Genomic DNA, 18,372 nt, shown 5'->3' on the forward strand with positions numbered 1-18,372 from the left:
GATATTCAAAGAGATTTATTCAGCCATAAATGGCTATTGGCTGGTTACATTGCTTATTCAGAGCTAATTGGTCATATTCAGGGGCTCTTAACCAGTTAGTGCTGCTGAAAATGTCCAGTTATTGCCCAACTAAAAGCTGTGCAAGGTAACCACTTTCTGTATACAGAAAGTGAAAGTGCCTTGGTGCTTTGTAGCTTTTACTATATGAGACGTGGGGTAAGGAATAATATATTGTAGAGGAATATATTCGAGTTATTCCCCAAGTTTTCCACGTCATCACTGTGACCCCTGACGCAGGTGCTAGTCACCGAAACACAGCCCGTGTCGGGTCTTTTTGTCAAGGTTCATTCATTAAAGAACTGTGTTTCATTTTTAAAGGCCCGTGGTGCTGTTTTTTTTGTTTGGACTTTAGTTTGTACTTCGTTCCCTCTCTTTTGTTGTACCCATTGATAATTTAGAAATTTTTCATTTTAAAATTGATGCTCTTGCACACATGTAACTTATGTTGCATATATCCATTCCTCCATATATTTTGTGTATATTAGTATACATACCGCCTTATTTTCAAAAGTGATGGGCAGATTGCGACCCAAAAGGCATATAGACGTTTCCATGAGCAAAGGGCGCCCAAACCTAATAATCGAAACAGGACTTTCAGTGCGCTGTCAGCGCGCAAACGCCCAGGTACGGATGTTCTGACAAGGGGCGTGTTGGGGCGTGTTAGAGGCGGCGTTACGAGATGGCCGCCTCCAACGTATAACGGATAGCGAAATGGTTTTGCATGGGCGGGAACATGGGTGTCATTGGTTAGACCTGAAATAAAAGTGACCACAGTAAGGGGGAAATTGTCTTTAGACCCATTAGCAATTGTGTGGAGTTGGAGAGTGGCGAGATTGTTGTTGGGAGAGCTGAATTGTTGGTTGCAGAGAAAGCTGAGTGTGTTGAGTACCTGTTACCTTTGTCTGTGTGCCCTAGTCGGAACGTTTTCAACCTCACCTGCCTCGTGTGTGTTTTACCTGTTCACCTTTCCCTACCCCTTCTAGCCCCCAAACCCAGATACCACTACTCCTTCCTCTGTCAGCCCTTCCCCTCACCATTCACTGTTCCCACTTTTATATTGGATTCCCTTACCTCCGTTTGTCTCTTTCTTCCCTGTACTGCTGCAGCTGTTTGTGTGAGCACAGTCATTTCGTGTTTGGCGAGTGAGTGGCCAGAGGGTGTGGTGGGAGTGAGCTTCTATGTGGTGCTGTTGTTTGACTACTACTACTAGCACTGGTGGGGAAATGGAGGCACTAAATTCACTGGCGGCTTGCATGTTGGAGAGAGGCCACACACCGCAGGAGGTACTCACGGCCCCGAGTGTTTAAACCGCGCACCACTTTCTTAGACCTCACTGACCAGCAGTGTCTGACAAGGTACCGTTTCGATAGGACGACCATTCAGCAGCTTTGTGAGCAGCTCCAACCCCTCCTTCAGGCCAGGACCCGTAGAAATAACCCCATCTGTGTCCACCTCAAAATCACTGCATCTCTCTCTGTTCTGGCCACTGGGAGTTTCCAGTCTGTATTAGCTGTTAACACAGGTCTTACCCAGGCTTCTATTTCAAACTGTCTCACCCACTTCCTGGATGCTTTCCTTACCCACACCTCTTATTACATCACTTTCCCCAGCAACCCCCAGGCCCTGCACAACAACATGGCTGCCTTCTATGCTGTATCTCACGTCCCCTCAGTTATAGGTGTGATTGACTGCACACATGCTGCATTGAGACCCCCTTCCCCCCGGGCACGAGAGGCCACTTACAGAAACTGTAAGGCATTTCACTTGATGAACGTGCAAGTGGTGTGTGATGCCCAGGGGGAGATCATAGATGTGTGTGCCCGCTACCCTGGTTCGACCCATGATGCATATGTACTGCAGCACTCGGGCATCTTCTGGAGGTTTGAGCAAGGGTAGATCACCGGTGGATGGCTACTAGGTAAGTGCAGCATGGATCTACCCGAACTATACCTCCTCCACTTGGCAACCCTCAGCACTGTCTTCCTCCAGCTCACTCCACAACCCACTATTCTCACCCCCCCCCCCCCCACAAGGTACCCGCTCCAAACAATACACACTCATCTTTCTCATTCTGTTTCTTCCCAAAGGTGACCGAGGCTACTCATAACCAGGGTCAGAAGAGACATACACCAGACATTGGAGCACCCCTGGGATCATTGAGCGGACCTTTGGGCTACTGAAGAACCATTTCCGCTGTCTGGACCGTTCTGGAGGGGAGCTCCTGTACAGCCCCCAAAAGGTGGCCAAGATCTTCGTGACCTGCTGCATGTTACACAATTTGGCCCTGCGCAGAGGGCAGGCCCTCCCAGAGGAGCCACAGCCACCAGAGGAGCAGGCCCCAGATGAGCAGGATCAGGAGCCCCCTCCACCTCCTGCCCACAGAGCACAGCTCACTGCTCACCAGCTGGGGGTCAGAGCCAGACAAAGACTCATCAAAACAAGTTTTCTGTGACAGTAAGTTGACATTTATTTCTATCAATCACATAAGTATTTACATAACACCACCACCACTCCACCCCCCTCCCACCAACCCTCACCCTCCACTCCAGCATGTCCCATCACTTTCCCCGTCCCCTCCCCCGTCCCCTCCAACCAATGCAGGGGAAGTCTGTTCAATCTCCTCTGATGGGCTGCTCCCACTGTCCTCCTCTGTCTCCACACAGCAGCCTGCTGCCTTGGCTGCCCTGTGGAAGTCCGGCCACCTTGTGGGCTGTAACCTAGCCATAGGACCCAGAAGGGGAGCTGGTGTGGTGGATGCTGCACCAGTGGCTGGGGAGGCGGACGATCTCAAGGTCCACCTCTTAGCTGGTGGTTGTTGGCCACTGGAGGAAGTGGACGCCAGTTGTTGGTGCTGCCTCACGGCTGGAGTAGGTGGTGTGAGGTCAGGGCGCAGGCCCTCGATGCTGTGCTCCAGCCGTTGGAGTTGCTGGCGCATAGCATGTTGGGCCTGGAGCACTTCCTGGTGGGCTTCTCGCTGTGCCTGGAGCACTTCCTGGTGGGCTTCCCGCTGTGCCTGGAGTGCTTCCCGCTGCAGCTGTAATTTCTGCCGCCGGTACTCCTCCATGTGCACATTGTTCCGCAGCAATTGAGTGGCCATGCGCAGTAGTTGCCTCCTCTGGCTGGATGGCCTCTGGCGAGGAGCTGCCCCCCTTTCTTCATCCTCTTCATCAGCAAAGGCTACAGGTGGTGGAGGGACAGCCTCTACTACTGCTGCTGGTGCAGGTGGTATAGGTTGAGCCTCTACTGCTGCTGCTGCTGGTGCAGTGGTGGAGGTTGAGCCTCTACTGCTGCTTCTGCTGCTGCAGGTGGTGGAGGTAGAGCCTCTACTGCTGCTTCTGCAGGTGGTGGAGGTTGAGCCTCTACTGCTGCTGTACCGCTTTGCTGGGACTGCAGGCCACTAGGGCCAGCCTCAACAGAGTCATCACCTGTATAGTACAAGGGGAGGAAGTGTGTTGGTGAAAATAACTTTTGTCTTTCAGCATTCATATACATTGCCCCAACACTTGATGACCCAGCAAAGAGATGGTGAGGAGGAATGGGATTGGCACTGTTGTGAAAGAGAGCCCCACAGGCAGCTGGGTAGAGGTGGTGGACGGAGAGCCAAGAGAAGGACACTGCTCACAAATTGTGGACAAGCTGTTTGTTGCATATTTGTTAAAGTGAAGGACATTTGAGCATGTCTTATTTTAGTACTGACTTGCTAGACTGCCTAGAACTGCTTTATGAACCAGGTTACTGGCTCCTTACATTTCATGCATGTGGCCCACAGTGACTAGAGCACAGAGGTGTGGGAAGGAAATATGTAGAGTTTGGTGAGGGGAAAAGAGGAGGGAGTGGGGAAGGGCCCCAAAGCTGTGAAACAGTAGTAACCTACACACACTACTACTACCACTAATCAAATACAGCTTCCAATCTAATTAAAAGACACAGGACAAGTAAGAGGTAAGGGAATTACTAAGGTGGGCATAGTGAGTAAGGGTACTGAGCAAGAGAGTAGTGGTTAGGAGGTAAACACAGCATCATAAAGGTAGGCTTTTAGTCTAGATATGAAGGCAGTCACAGCCACACATTGCTGAAACTCCTCCCCCCACCTGCCCCCCACTTGTGTAACACGAAGTGCAGCACAACAGATACCCCAGCTTCATAATGGTCTACCTACCTGAGCCCTCAGGCTGTGCAGAGGTGTCAAGGGACCCGATCCCGTGGATGCCTTCCTGGGGTAAGAGGCCGTGAATCATGCCCTCCACGGGGGTGAGGTTTGCGGTGTCATCTGCTGGGGGGTTGCCACCAGCCTTCCTCCTCACATCCCGCCTCAGCTTGCGCCACTTGCGTTTGCAGTCTTCAACGTCTCTCCCACAATGGAAGACTGCATTCAGGCGGTCTCTTACCGCCTCCCATTCGCGCTGCTTTGTAGTTGCAGCCAGCCTCTGGCCTGTGGGAGCGAAGAGATTGCTGTGTCTTTGCTCGATCTCCTGTTCGACTTCACCATCACTGAAATTACCCTTCCGGGTCAGGGGCTGGCGTGGCGGCATTGTACCAATGGGTTTCGATAATACGGAGAGGGGCGTCTAAATAGTCGGCAGGAATGCCCATGGAGGTACGGGATAGGCGGGCCTTAGTTGGGCGGACTAATTTCGATTATGCACAAAATTCCTAAATGTGTCCAGCTGCCCTAACGATTTGGGCCGTGTTATTTTGATTATGGGTGGAGAACTATGGGCGTCCCCAGCTGCATTCCCTTTATTGATGGCCCTTTAAAACGGCATTCTCTGTGCTTGCACCGTTGCGGTTTTTCTTTACATTATTTCAAAGTGTTTTAGCTTCACTTATACTAACCTTTGTTTTTGGCACTGTATGCTTTTGTACACGTGTTTATTTTGGGGGGTTGTTATTTGTGGTTGCCCTCAGCCACCACCACTTCCGTTTGCAGTCTTCCACATCCCTTGAGCCTCCCTTACTGTCTCCCATTCTCTCTGCCTGGTTGTAGCAGCCAGTCTGGGGCAGCGAAGAGATTGGTACAATGGCACCAAAGCAAGCACCCACCGGTAAGGGTCATGTCACTGAGCCGCAAATTGAGCTACTGGTCCAGGAGATAGAAAGAAGACACACCAATAATGTACACAATCTTGAAACACAAATTCAAGGTAAGCTCATACTTCTCAGCCACCACTTCTCTTTCTGCTCATGATCAAGGACTCTCCATTCACTGTATGTACTCTGCATTCAACTCTGACCTCTATTTGCACCAGGTTGCTGGTTGCTATGCAGTGGTTGGAGCAGTGATGGTTGCAGACCATCAGGGCTGTACTGTGTGGTTGTGCCGTAGGTCCTCACTGCAGTGCTGCAGGCGTTGGAGCTGCTGTACTGCATCCCGGTAGGTTCCATCCTTCTTTATGTGGTGAACCCCAGTCCCCATTTATAACGTGCCCACCCATTCTCAAGGTTGCTGGGAGGGGCAGGGGGGAAGAATATGCAATGAATGTGTTCAACAGGTTATTGAACACAGTCCTACAGTCCTCCATAGTTATGGAACATCAACATTTCTAAAATGTAGCCTGCACACTATTTTCAAGGTGGCCACAGGTACTGCCTACTGAGCCCTTACGTCATGGTGAGGGAGAGGGTTTGTGGTTACAGTTCCTAACCCAAATTATCTGCAGGTGGCTACGACCTGGTGGCTGCAGTGGCCTAGTGGTTAGAGCACTTGGTCTTGCACTCCAAAGGTTGCAGGTTCAAATCCCACTGTTGCTTGTTGGGATCTTGGCCCAGTCACTTATCCCCAAAAGGCTCAGGTGCAAATTTAGAGCCCTTGTGGGACTGAGAAATATCCAGAACATCTGAATGTTACTCACTTTGAGCTACTACTGAGCAAGCTGTAATCTAAATAACTAGAAACATATATGTTTATGTGCCCTTCTGTACCTGTTGTGTTATATTGCAATTGTGATGAAGTAAACATCCATCTAATGCTTTTACTATTGTTCTCCCTTTTCTCCTCAGCACTATATACCATTGCTCAATGTGAAAAGATGAGCCAGCTGTTTGTAGCTTCTTCATGGCCCCCACCAATGTGGTGTGGTTGTGGGTAAGGGTGTCTGGTGATCATAGAGCAAACATTGTCTATGCACTACCTAGGGTTATCTGCAAGTTTCTAGATGGCAGATCACTAGTGCCAGACAACAAATCTATTATTTACATCACTCTGTGGTGTGGGGCTCTATGGTAAGGGGGGAGAGAGGCTGGATGGCCATTTGTGTTCCTCAACAGAAATGGCCACCCAGCCTCCCCCACCCCCTGCTCATACAGCCATGCAGGTTGGAATGAACAGGTGGACTTCTGTATGGCCACACTTATCACCAATATGTACCACATTTCCTTTTTCACAGTTCACATGTCATGCAATCCATATTGCTGCCTCCTCTCACATCAACACCAGCATTTGATAATATGTAGTGCACAAGGAAGAGACACACACACCCTGTTATATGAAATCTATGAAATGTATATTTTACAAAACTGTGTACAACTTCCCCCCCCCCCCCCCCAAAGTCTTTCAAGGGTGGCTACGCCCTCTTTGCAAAGCCCTTTGTAGCAGGGTAATGAGCAGCACCACAAGCACCCTCAGTGGCCTGGTTCTGCCATCTACCAGCTGCTGCAGGAGGCGCAGGGCTGGGGGGGCTGGAGCAGGGGATGGAGCTGGGGAAGGAGATGGAGCTGGGGCTGGAGGAGGGGATGGAGCTGGGGAAGAGGATGGGTCAGGGGATGGAGATGGGGAAGGGGATGGGGCTGCAGGTGGTGGGGCCTCCTCCATCACGGCCTCCTCGACCTCCTCCTGGCCCTCCTCAGCCACCTCCTCCTCCTGTTGCTGCTGGCGCCCTGTGTATGTAAAAGGATTGTGGTTGAGAGCAGCGCATCCAACATGGCTTGCATGGTGCAGGAGCTGGGTGACCTGAGGCGGGGGATGGGGAAAGGTGTGGTGACCCCTGGGCTTTACCCATGGGGTGTGAGATGCATGAGATGACATGATAGGGAACCTTGGAAGCTGGTCTGACACAGAACACACAAGATAGAGTATGTTGGCAGACCACACTCATTGGTCACCAGCATGTTTGCATAATGATTTGTGACTAGGGTTGGATGACCTGTTTTGTTCTTTGTATTGTTTTGTGGGGGGGCAGAGCGGGGTTAGCACATAACTTTAATATGAGGCAATGACATCCACTAAGAGTAGGACCTCAGGCAGGAATACCATGAAACAGTACCCACCCACCCCAGAAAGGGGGATACAGAAGTGAGGCATGTCTTCTCATTCATCTCAGAGGAGGTTAGTTGGAAGTTGCAGCCACACTCATGGGAGGGTAGCTGCAACCTCAGGCGTTGATCTGGTACAGAGGTGTTATGACTTACTCGTTGCCTATTAGCCACATGGGAACTGATATTGTACAGGACACTTGCATTATTACATAACGAAATTTACACAGGAGTACAGGTGTCCTGTTGTTAATACGTACGTCGAGCCCTCAGGCGCCATCGCACTGCCCTGATTATTTCAGGGCTCTCCCGCCTCACTTGCCGGAACCTCCTCCGGAGGGACTCCAGGTCCCTGTGAATCCCGAATCATCTACAAGATCTAAGTTTGTACAGCAGGAGTCAGGGGATGGGCCTTCTTGCCTTCAGCACAGAAATTCATTTGGCAATCGAATAGCACAAGCGCACAACACTGATTTGGGGGGGGGGGGGGGCATTACATTGGTACAGGTGATGTCATTGAGGTGGCCATGAGGCCAGAGAGTACCGTTTGTATGCATTTTGTAGGGATTCTTTTCCTTTCTAGTACATACATTTTATTAATGATTATGCATGTACACATATTACTCATTATCCTTGAATGCAGACTCAAGTTAGTGCTTACATTGATGACGGAGCTCTTAAATGTGTAGCTACAGGAGCGGGACCTGATAGCCATGGGGGGGGGGAGCAAACACTTATCTTTCCAGCCTGTCCCTGATGTGGGACCAGGCTCTAATAGAGTCAATCCTAGGGGGCAGGTGGTGGTGGTGGAGGAAGAGCCTGTGGCAGTGCCTAAGGCATAGCTGCACGAGCAGCAGGCTCCCTGCCTCACTATAATTAGTCTCTCTACGGAGCTCCATGTTTCTTAGTGAATAACCGATAGAAAACATGGCGTCGCCTTATACGGACGCCCATGCGTGAGGGACGTGCTTTCGTGAGGAACGTTCGGTGGGCCTGCATGATCCTTCGGCAGTTCTGTGAGGAACACGTCCTTGATTTCTGTATTTGACGCTTCTCATATTTCCCGTACCTGGATGTCCGGAACTGCATGCACTGTACTTGCGGAACAACTAGGTACATTGTTTTTACTATAGTTTGTGCGGGACAGATTTGGTCGTTTCCAACTGCGATAATCGATTGTAGGGCGCCCTTTTTACTACCCTTTGTCCGGCCGTTCTTTGGCCGTTTTGAACTGCGATAATCAATTATCAATGGACGTCCATATTACTTTTCGATTATACCTACCTGATTTTACCCGCCTTCGCAAGGGCGTCCTAATTCGTACTTGGACAACCTTTCGATTATGCCTCTCATAGTAACATAGTAACATAGTAGATGACGGCAGAAAACGACCTGAACGGACCATCCAGTCTGCCCAACAAGATAAACTCATGTGCTACGTTTTGTGTATACCTTACCTTGATTTTTATCTGCCATTGTCAGGGCAAAGACCGTATAAGTCTGCCCAGCTGTAGCCCCGCCTCCCAACCACCAGCCCCCCCCCCCCCCCCCAGCTCTACTACTACTACTCAACATTTCCAAGGCACTACCAGACTCACGCAGCTCTATACTGCCACCCAATCTCGGCTAAGCTTCTGAGGATCCCTTCCTTCTGATCAGGATTCCTTTATGTTTATCCCACGCATGTTTGAATTCCGTTACCGTTTTCATCTCCACCACCTCCCGCGGTAGGGCATTCCAAGTATCCACCACTCTCTTCGTGAGAAAATACTTCCTGACATTTTTCCTGAGTCTGCCCCCCTTCAATCTCCTTTCATGTCTCCTTCCCATCTCTGGAAAAGGTTCGTTTGCGGATTTATACCTTTCAAATATTTGAACGTCTGTATCATATCACCCCTGTTTCTCCTTTCCTCCAGAGTATACATGTTCAGGTCCGCAAGTCTCTCCTCATACGTCTTGTAATGTAAATCCCATACCATTCTCGTAGCTTTTCTCTGCACCGCTTCTATTTTTTTTACATCTTTCGCAAGATACGGCCTCCAAAACTGAACACAGTACTCCAGGTGGGGCCTCACCAACGACTTATACAGGGGCATCAACACCTCCTTTCTTCTGCTGGTCACACCTCTCTCTATACAGCCTAGCAACCTTCTAGCTACGGCCACAGCCTTGTCACACTGTTTCGTCACCTTCAGATCCTCAGATACTATCACCCCAAGATCCCTCTCCCTGTCCGTACCTATCAGACTCTCACCGCCTAACACATACTTCTCCCGTGGATTTCTACTCCCTAAATGCATCACTTTGCATTTCTTCGCATTGAATTTTAATTGCCAAACCTTAGTCCATTCTTCTAGCTTTCGCAGATCCTTTTTCATGTTTTCCATTCCCTCCCGGATGTCCACTCCGTAACAAATTTTAGTATCATCCGCAAAAAGGCAAACTTTACCTTCTAACCCTTCGGCAATGTCACTCACAAATATATTGAACAGAATGGGCCCCAGCACCAATCCCTGAGGCACTCCACTCCTCACCTTTCCCTCATCCGAGCGAATTCCATTCACCACCACCCTCTGGCGTCTGTCCGTCAACCAGTTCCTAATCCAGTTCACCACTTTGGGTCCTATTTTCAGCCCATCTAGTTTATTCAAGAGCCTACTGTGGGGAACCATGTCAAAAGCTTTGCTGAAATCTAAATAGATTATATCCATAGCATGTCCCTGATTTAATTGTCAGGTCACTCAGTCAAAGAATTCAATGAGATTCGTTTGGCACGATTTCCCTTTGGTAAAACCATGTTGTCTCGGATCTTGCAACTTGTTGGTTTCCAGGAAATTCACTATCCTTTCCTTCAGCATCGCTTCCATTACTTTTCCAATAACCGAAGTGAGGCTTACCGGCCTGTAGATTCCAACTTCTTTCCTATCACCACTTTTGTAAAGAGGGACCACATCCGCCATTCTCCACTCCCACGGAACCTCTCCCGTCTCTAAGGATTTATTAAACACATCTTTAATAGGACCCACCAGAACCTCTCTGAGCTCCTTCAATATCCTGGGGTGGATCCCGTCCGGTCCCACGGCTTTGTCCACCTTTAGATTTTCAAGTTGTTCATACACACTCTCTTCAATGAACGGTGCTATATCCACTCCACTTTCATATGTACTTTTGTCAGTCAATTGCGGTCCTTCTCCAGGATTTTCTTCTGTGAAAACAGAACAAAAGTATCTGTTTAGCAAATTTGCTTTTTCTTCATCATTTTCTACATAGCGGTTCGCAGCATCTTTCAGTCTCACAATTCCCTTTTTAGTCTTTCTCCTTTCACTAATATACCTGAAGAAATTTTTGTCACCTCTCCTTACCTTTCTAGCCATTTGTTCTTCCGCTCGCGCTTTCACCAGACATATCTCTCTCTTTGCGTCTTTCAGTTTTATCTGGTATTCCTCTCCGTGTTCCTCTTCTTGAGTTTTTCTGTACTTCTGTACTTCTTTAGCCTTTATTTTTTCAGCCACTTGCTTGGAGAACCATATCGGTTTCCTTTTTCTCTTGCTTTTATTTACTCTCTTTACATAAAGGTTTATGGCCCTATTTATAGCTTCTTTCAGTCTGGACCACTGTCCTTCCACCTCTTGGTCGTCCTCCCAGCCCATCAGCTCCTTCCTCAGGTATTCCCCCATTTTACTAAAGTCAGCACGCTTGAAATCCAGGACTTTGAGTTTTGAGTGGCTGACCTCCTCTTCAGCTATCATATCAAACCAAACCGTTTGATGGTCACTGCTGCCCAGGTGGGCACCCACTCTGATATTTGATACACTATCCCCATTTGTGAGCACCAGATCCAGCGTTGCTTTCTCCCTCGTGGGTTCCGTCACCATTTGAGCAGAGCACTTTGAAAAGCATCCATGATCTCTCTACTTCTTTCCGATTCCGCAGACGGAACCTTCCAATCTACATCCGGCAGATTGAAATCTCCCAGCAACAGCACCTCTCTCTTCTTTCCCAACTTTTGAATATCTGTGATCAGATCGTTATCTAGTTCCTGCAATTGTGTCGGAGGTCTGTAGTCAACACCCATGTGTACAGAGGTTTTATCATCTCTTTTTAAGGTGATCCATATTGCTTCTTCCTTTCCCCAGGTCCCTGTCATTTCAGTTGCCTCGATATCATTTCTCAAATACAGAGCTACTCCTCCACCTTTACGACCCTCTCTATCCTTTCTAAATAGATTATAGCCTGGTATGTTTGCATCCCATTCGTGGGAACCATTGAGCCATGTCTCTGTGATTGCAACAATGTCTAAGTCTGCCTCCAACATCAGGGCTTGAAGGTCATGAACTTTATTGCTTAGACTGCGAGCATTTGTGGTCATCGCTTTCCATCTACATTTCCTGGTATGTATTTCAACATTAGTGATTTGGGGGTGTTTTTTGTCTTTGGGTACCTTCATATCTTTTTGTTCCACCTTCATTGCTTTTGCTGTTTCTTCTGCCTCAGTTCTATTTTCAGGAACATCACAGTGCTGTAATGGAGCAAAAGAATTCTGCAACACTTTTGAGGGCGGATGTCTCTGTGTCACATAATGAAGTCTGCCTGAGCCTACTGTGAACCATCTATTCTTAGGTGGTTTTATCCTTTGAGGCAGTGGTGTGAATTTGGCTTGATTCTGTGCAGTATGATTTTGTGCAGTCTTAGAAGTTGCTTTAATTGCATCTAATTCCTGCTTTACTTTACTGAGCTCCTGTTTTAAACTAGCGAGCTGATGACAGATAGGACAAGCCTTTAGTCTCCAGATGATTGGCCTTGAAACTAAAGCGCCACAATTATTACAGAGAATAGAAGTCATCCTGATTTGTTGGAATGAGTATGAACAGGTATTTTATGATGGGGCTTAACAGTGTGCAAGATTAACTTTACTCCTCAGCAATCTGAGTCAGTTGTAATTAGGGTGGAGTTAATTTGTGATAAGTAGTGTATTTAGAATAGCTATTTAGGAAGTGTCAGTCTTGGGGTGGGTGGGTTTAAACTTAAAACTTGTGGAATATTTTTGCTGTAAAACCTATCTCTAGGACTGTATTAAGCCACTTTTCTACACAGCTGATTGGGACAAGAAATATCCAGAGTACCTGAATGTAACTCACCTTGAGCTACTACTGAAAAAGGTGTGAGTCACTTTTGTATGTTGTAAGTACAGTGGAGTGTGATAGGTATCTTTCATATGATACATTGGTTGTTTTAAGTGAGCACACACACATTTTTAAACTTTTTATGTGGACATTTATTACAAAGTGATATCACTTTCATAATTCGAATTATTACAAGGATTCATGTTATTTTCATGCACTTTAGTCCAGGGGCGTATCTGCGTGGGGCCTCAGGGGCCTGGGCCCCCGCAGATTTCGCCCTGGACCCCCCTACCGCTGCCAACCCTCCCCCTCCGTTGCTCGCCTACCTTCGCTGGCGGGGGACCCCAACCCCCGCCAGCCGAGGTCCGCGTCCTCCTTCCGCTGCCGGCTGCCTTTGGTCCTTTAATTCTTCCATTGAAGCTGGCGCCGACGAAAGTTTCTTTTGAGTCTGACGTCGCTGCACGTTGTACGTGCAGGACGTCAGACTCAGAAATTGTTTCTGAGTCTGACGTCCTGCACGTACAACGTGCAACGTGCAGCGACGTCAGATTCAAAAGAAACTTTTTCGTCGGCGCCAGCTTCAATGGAAGAATGAAAGGACCAAAGGCAGCCGGCAGCGGCAGCGGCAGGAGGACGCGGACCTCGGCTGGCGGGGGTTGGGGTCCCCCGCCAGCGAAGGTAGGCGAGCAACGGAGGGGGAGGGTTAGCAATGGCAGCGGCTGGGGGGAGGGGGATCGGCAATGGCGGCGGCGGGGGGGGGGGGCTATAATGTGCCCCCCCTCTCTGGCCCTGGCCCCCCCTACCGCCGCAGTTCAGATACGCCCCTGCTTTAGTCACTCTTGCTTTGTAACAGTTCATAACATATTTATTTAGATTCTTGCTCACAACCTTTTCAGTAGTAGCTCAAGGTGAGTTACATTCAGGTACTCTGGATATTTCTCTGTCCCAGGAGGGCTCAAAATCTAAGTTTGTACCTCAGGCAATGGAGGGTTAAGTGACTTACCCAAGATCACAAGGAGCAGCAATGGGATTTGAACTGACCACCTCTGGATTGCAAGACTGGTGCTCTAACCACTAGGCCACTCCTCCACTCCACATATGTATATTGTCATCTGTTTTTAGTAAACCTTTCCATAGTGGTGTCACTATGACATTCATCAATACATAAATATTTAAGTTTGTTGTGGTAAGCTAAGAAGCGTTTTTTATTAGTTTTTTTGAACCACATTGGGACACCAGCATTTCATGACTGTTTGTTAATAATTTTGCTTATTCATATTTTTTAAAATCTTTTATGTATTTATGTTTATTTTATCAATGAATATCCTTTGGGAATTCATTAACCACTTTATGTAATACGACTTAAATATCTAGTTATTATTTATTTATTATTTTAATTTGTTTAATATATGTAAATTTTATTGTATGTAATTATGAATTTTGTATCTTGCTAGACCTCTGATGCAGGTGCTTGGTTGCTGAAACACAGCCCATGTCGGGTCCTTCCAATAAAGAGTTTCCCTTTGTTTTGTTTCCAGGAGGCCCACTGTGTTTTTTGGCTTGGTTTGGTTTCTTGTTGGATTTGGAACTTTCCTCCTGTTCTACTTGCATATATTTTAGAACAGGCTCTACTTGGCAGATTCTGTTCTAAAATATTAGCAAAACGTGAACTCTCTATTCTGATCGTAGGGGTGCTTTCTGAAATGGCACTGTATAATAATAACTCAAAAATGAGTCCGGTTCTACTAGCTCATTTAGAGATAAAGGGAGTATTTTACTAAAGCTTAGCTCAAGGTATCTGCAGCAGGACTCATAGTAAATAAAATGGGCCCTGCTGCAGGTAACTCGAGCTAAGCTTTAGTAAAAGACCCCCAATATCAATTGATTCCAAACTGTGAAATGTGCTACAAAAGTAATTTAATTTTGTAGCATCAGGGCTTACCTGGCAGTAATCAGATAGTGCTGCACGCTGCGCAATTACAGCTGGTTAGCGTGGGAGCCCTTAACCTGTCACCTAGGTGGTGATAAGGGCTATCCCAGAAATGGCCGCGTGCCAATCCCTGTGATTAGTGCACGACTATTTCTTTTTTTAAGCAAAAACATACCTTTTTTACCTGCTGTGGTAAAAGGGGGCCTTGGTATATGGCAAATGCCAAATGCCACCATAGATCCCTTTTTAGTAAAGGGGCCTTATGCACTGTAGTGCAGCTGTACTAACTGATTAGTGCAGAAATGCCCACTCTCTGCGATAAAACAAAAAATATTGTTTTAGCATGTGGTTTATGCACGCGAGCACAAAATTGTTTTTTAGGCTGCTTGAGCGCATTCTACAGTAAGCCATTTTTAAGCTGCAGTAAGCAGGACCCCTTAGTCTTTTGAAGGAAAGCTTCCTTGTCTTGGTTTTGGAATTTCCATTGTGGATGCCAGGGCGGTATTTGCAGGGCTGCTCTTGACATTTACAGTCATTAGAACATGGGACAGTCAGGGGGGACAAATTCCCCGGACCCGGGCCCCAAGGGGGGCCTGGTGCCGCAGTTTCTGGTCTCACCCGCCCGCCCTCGGCTCCGTTGACAGCCCCTCTACGTCCGCCTCCGGGCCCCCTGCATTCAAATTGGCAGCGCCTCACCTCCGTGTGAAAGCACAGCGGCAGATCGCCTCCCTCTGGGTCTTCCCTCCCTGTGTCCTGCCCTCATCTGATATAACTTCTGTTTCCGCGTGGTGGGACACAGGGAGGGAAGGCCCGAAGGAGCCATCTGCCGCTGCGCTTTCACACGGAGGTGAGTGCTGCCGATTTGAATGCAGGGGCCCGGTGGCAGATGGAGGGGGGCTGTTGACAGTGGGGGCGGGTGTGAGACCGGGGACTGCGGCGCCGGTGCCTGAGTACGAGTTGGAGGGGTGGCAGTGTCCAGCCTCGGGGGGGGGGGGGGGGGGCCTTGCCCCTGGCCCGGCCCAGTCTCTCGGCGGCCCTGGTACGGTCCATCCACTCTGCCCAACCAGATAAACTCTTTTACTTAGTATGCGATACTTTATATGTATACCTGAGTTTGATTTGTCCCTGCCTTTCTCAAGGCACAGACTGTACAAGTCTGTCCAGCACTGTTCTTGTACTAAAAGTTCTGAAGCTAACGTTGAAGCCCCTTAAAATTTACACTCTAGCCCATCCATATCTATTCAGTCACGATCAGGGCATAGACCTTAGAAGTCTGCCCAGCACTGGTTTTGCTTCCCAATTACCGGTGTTGCCACCCAATCTCCGCTAAGATTTCGTGGATCCATTCCTTCTAAACAGGATTCCTTTGTGTTTATCCCATTCATGTTTGAATTCTATTACCGTTTTTATCTCCACCACCTCCCGCAGGAGAGCATTCCATGTATCCACCACCCTTTCCGTGAAAAAATACTCCTGACATTACTCCTGAGTCTGCCCCCCCCCCCCCCTTCAACCTCAATTCATGTCCTCTAGTTCAACCACCTTCCCATCTCCGGAAAAGGTTTGTTTGAGGATTAATGCCTTTCAAATATTTGAACGTCTGTATCATGTCACCCCTGTTTCTCCTTTCCTCCAAGTTTGGCAAGAGTCTTTCCTCGTACAGTTTACAACACAAATCTCATACCATTTTTGTAGCTTTCTTGCACCGCTTCCAGTCTTTTACATCTTTAGCAAGATACGGCCTCTAAAACTCTACACAATACTCCAGGTGGGGCCTCACCAACGACTTGTAGAGGGGCATCAACACCTCCTTCTGCTAGTTATTCCTCTCTCTATGCAGCCTAGCATCCTTTTGGCCATGGCTGTCACCTTGTCACATTGTTTCTTCACCTTCATATCCTCGGACACCAACACCGCAAGGTCCCTCTTCTGAGACAAGCTTATTAATCTCTCCCCTCCTATTCGGTATCTCTCTTTTGGGTTTCTGCACCCCAAGTACATCACTCTGCACTTCTTGGCATTAAATTTTAACTATCAATAACAATATTTCAATAGTACCAAAAAGATCGGTTTTCAAAAATATAACCAAAAGTTTAAAAAACACAATAAATCAAAATCAACTAAAATATAAAATATTAATAAAATAATTAATTATAGTGCTCAGACCCCATGCATATTGATCAATGGAGAAGCGGCTCCTAAACAATTGCACTTTCCACCATCATTGCACCAGTCCACCCTGCCTCCCTAACACTTCAAAAAATAAAGTGCAACTAACATCATACAGTTCAAGGGCAGGAAAATGTTGTTATAGATGTAAAGTTTTACTGATCTTGCAAACATGTCCTCTGGTGCAAATGACTTCTTGCAAACGTGTAAAGATGTCAAAGCATGTCTTCTGATACGATATTCACTGAACCTTTTTCAGAGGCAGCTCCAGCACGATCAATTAGAAATCAACTCCAAAAACCAAAATTAAATCCACTTATGTGCTCAGTTCACAAAACTCTCCTCTTAATTTGCAGTTCACAATTATTCCAAATCTTCACAATGTTCTTTGTTCCCAAGTCTTCACAATATTCCTTGTTGCCTACATGGCGACCAAGTTTCTCCTCAAAGCAGCGTCATCAGGACAGCAAAACAACAAAATGAATCAAAAATCAAAAAATCAAAATCATATAAAAAACAGTGTTTCAGCCTCCCACAATCACCCATATTGTTCCCTAATCTCAAACTACAAAACAATAAACATTATATTAATGGCTACCTGCAGTAGGACTCAATCACTTCCTGCCAGCACTTCAGCAAGATGCCAGTGCATGCGCTCCATGAAACAGATTGCACATGCCCTCCTAACCAGGAAATTTAAGCACAGGGTTTTAAAGCAACAGCTGCCACTGAATTTCTTTCTTTATACCACTAGGGGTCATGGTTTGCCAATCAAAAATGAATTGTTCCTTTTTAGTAGTAGTGCAGCACTATTGCCCCCTCACTTCAAATCAATTTTTAGCAAAACAACAAAAGTTAAATCTTGCTCAGTATGGTGACACAGATCCCAATGGTTAACTAACCAAAGGAGCCTCAGCCTTATGTGTGTGCAAATTACTAAGACGTTCAAGTTCCCTGTGTTTGATCCTGCTTTTTTCATGACCTATGTACCATTTTTCACATGATATACCACCTGAGATGTGTTGCAAACAGTGCATGCTCTCAACTGGAACATAAACATAACATAACCAGTCAGTGGATGTTTAACTTCATGGGTAAGCCACACATGCTTGCAATACACACAGTGGCCACATGCCATATGACCTCTTGTCTAGATTACACCAAGCTATGTTTATTTAGATTTTGCTCACACCTTTTTCAGTAGTAGCATACACTGGATATTTCTCTGTCCCAGGAGGGCTCACACTCTAAGTTTGTGAGGGTTAAGTGACTTACCCAAGATCACAAGGAGCAGAAGTGGGATTTGAACCTGCCACTTCTGGATTACAAGACCAGTGCTCTAACCACTAGCCTACTCCTCCACTATGTTTCTTCAGTTAGCTAGTATCTCACCCAAATTCCTCCCTCTAGTATAAGCAAAATGAGGGGGGTTGGTGAGATCATGCAAAGAAAGGAGGGGCCAATGCTGGTAAATGATCTCCCTGATTCAAGGGGCTTGCATAGATAAAGGTACAACACATGTAATCCTTTCATCTTGTTGGCTACTATTGAGAAGCTACTATCTGGGCATTAGTGGCCCATTTACATGCCAACCTAATTGTTTTCCTAGGATAACCTAGACTAAAGATCTTTTGCATGAAAATTAAACTCATCCTCAGATCCACCACAAAGCTTTTTATAACCCTTAAAAATTGCCCTTCTTTAAGCTACTAGGGTGAAAGCTCTTAAAATGCAAGTAATGTTCATGTTGGTGGGCTTCCTAAAAATGGTGGTGTCAAACTTACCCCCTCTAACAGACGTGAAGGAGCATAATCGAACGGAAACGTCTATCTCCATGGG

General features: G+C 47.2%; 1 protein-coding gene across 1 annotated transcript in view; it reads left to right on the forward strand.

Annotated features, from left to right (window-relative positions):
- The first annotated feature begins 2,998 nt into the window (after positions 1-2,998).
- OTOG (otogelin) overlaps positions 2,999-18,372 on the forward strand; it is a 706,015-nt gene continuing 690,641 nt past the window's right edge. Inside the window, 1 exon segment of the mRNA XM_030202446.1 lies at positions 2,999-3,096. Within this exon segment, the coding sequence (XP_030058306.1) occupies positions 2,999-3,096 (98 nt within the window).

The sequence above is a fragment of the Microcaecilia unicolor genome, chromosome 4 (genome assembly GCF_901765095.1).
Source record: "Microcaecilia unicolor chromosome 4, aMicUni1.1, whole genome shotgun sequence".
Taxonomy (NCBI): Eukaryota; Metazoa; Chordata; class Amphibia; order Gymnophiona; family Siphonopidae; genus Microcaecilia; species Microcaecilia unicolor.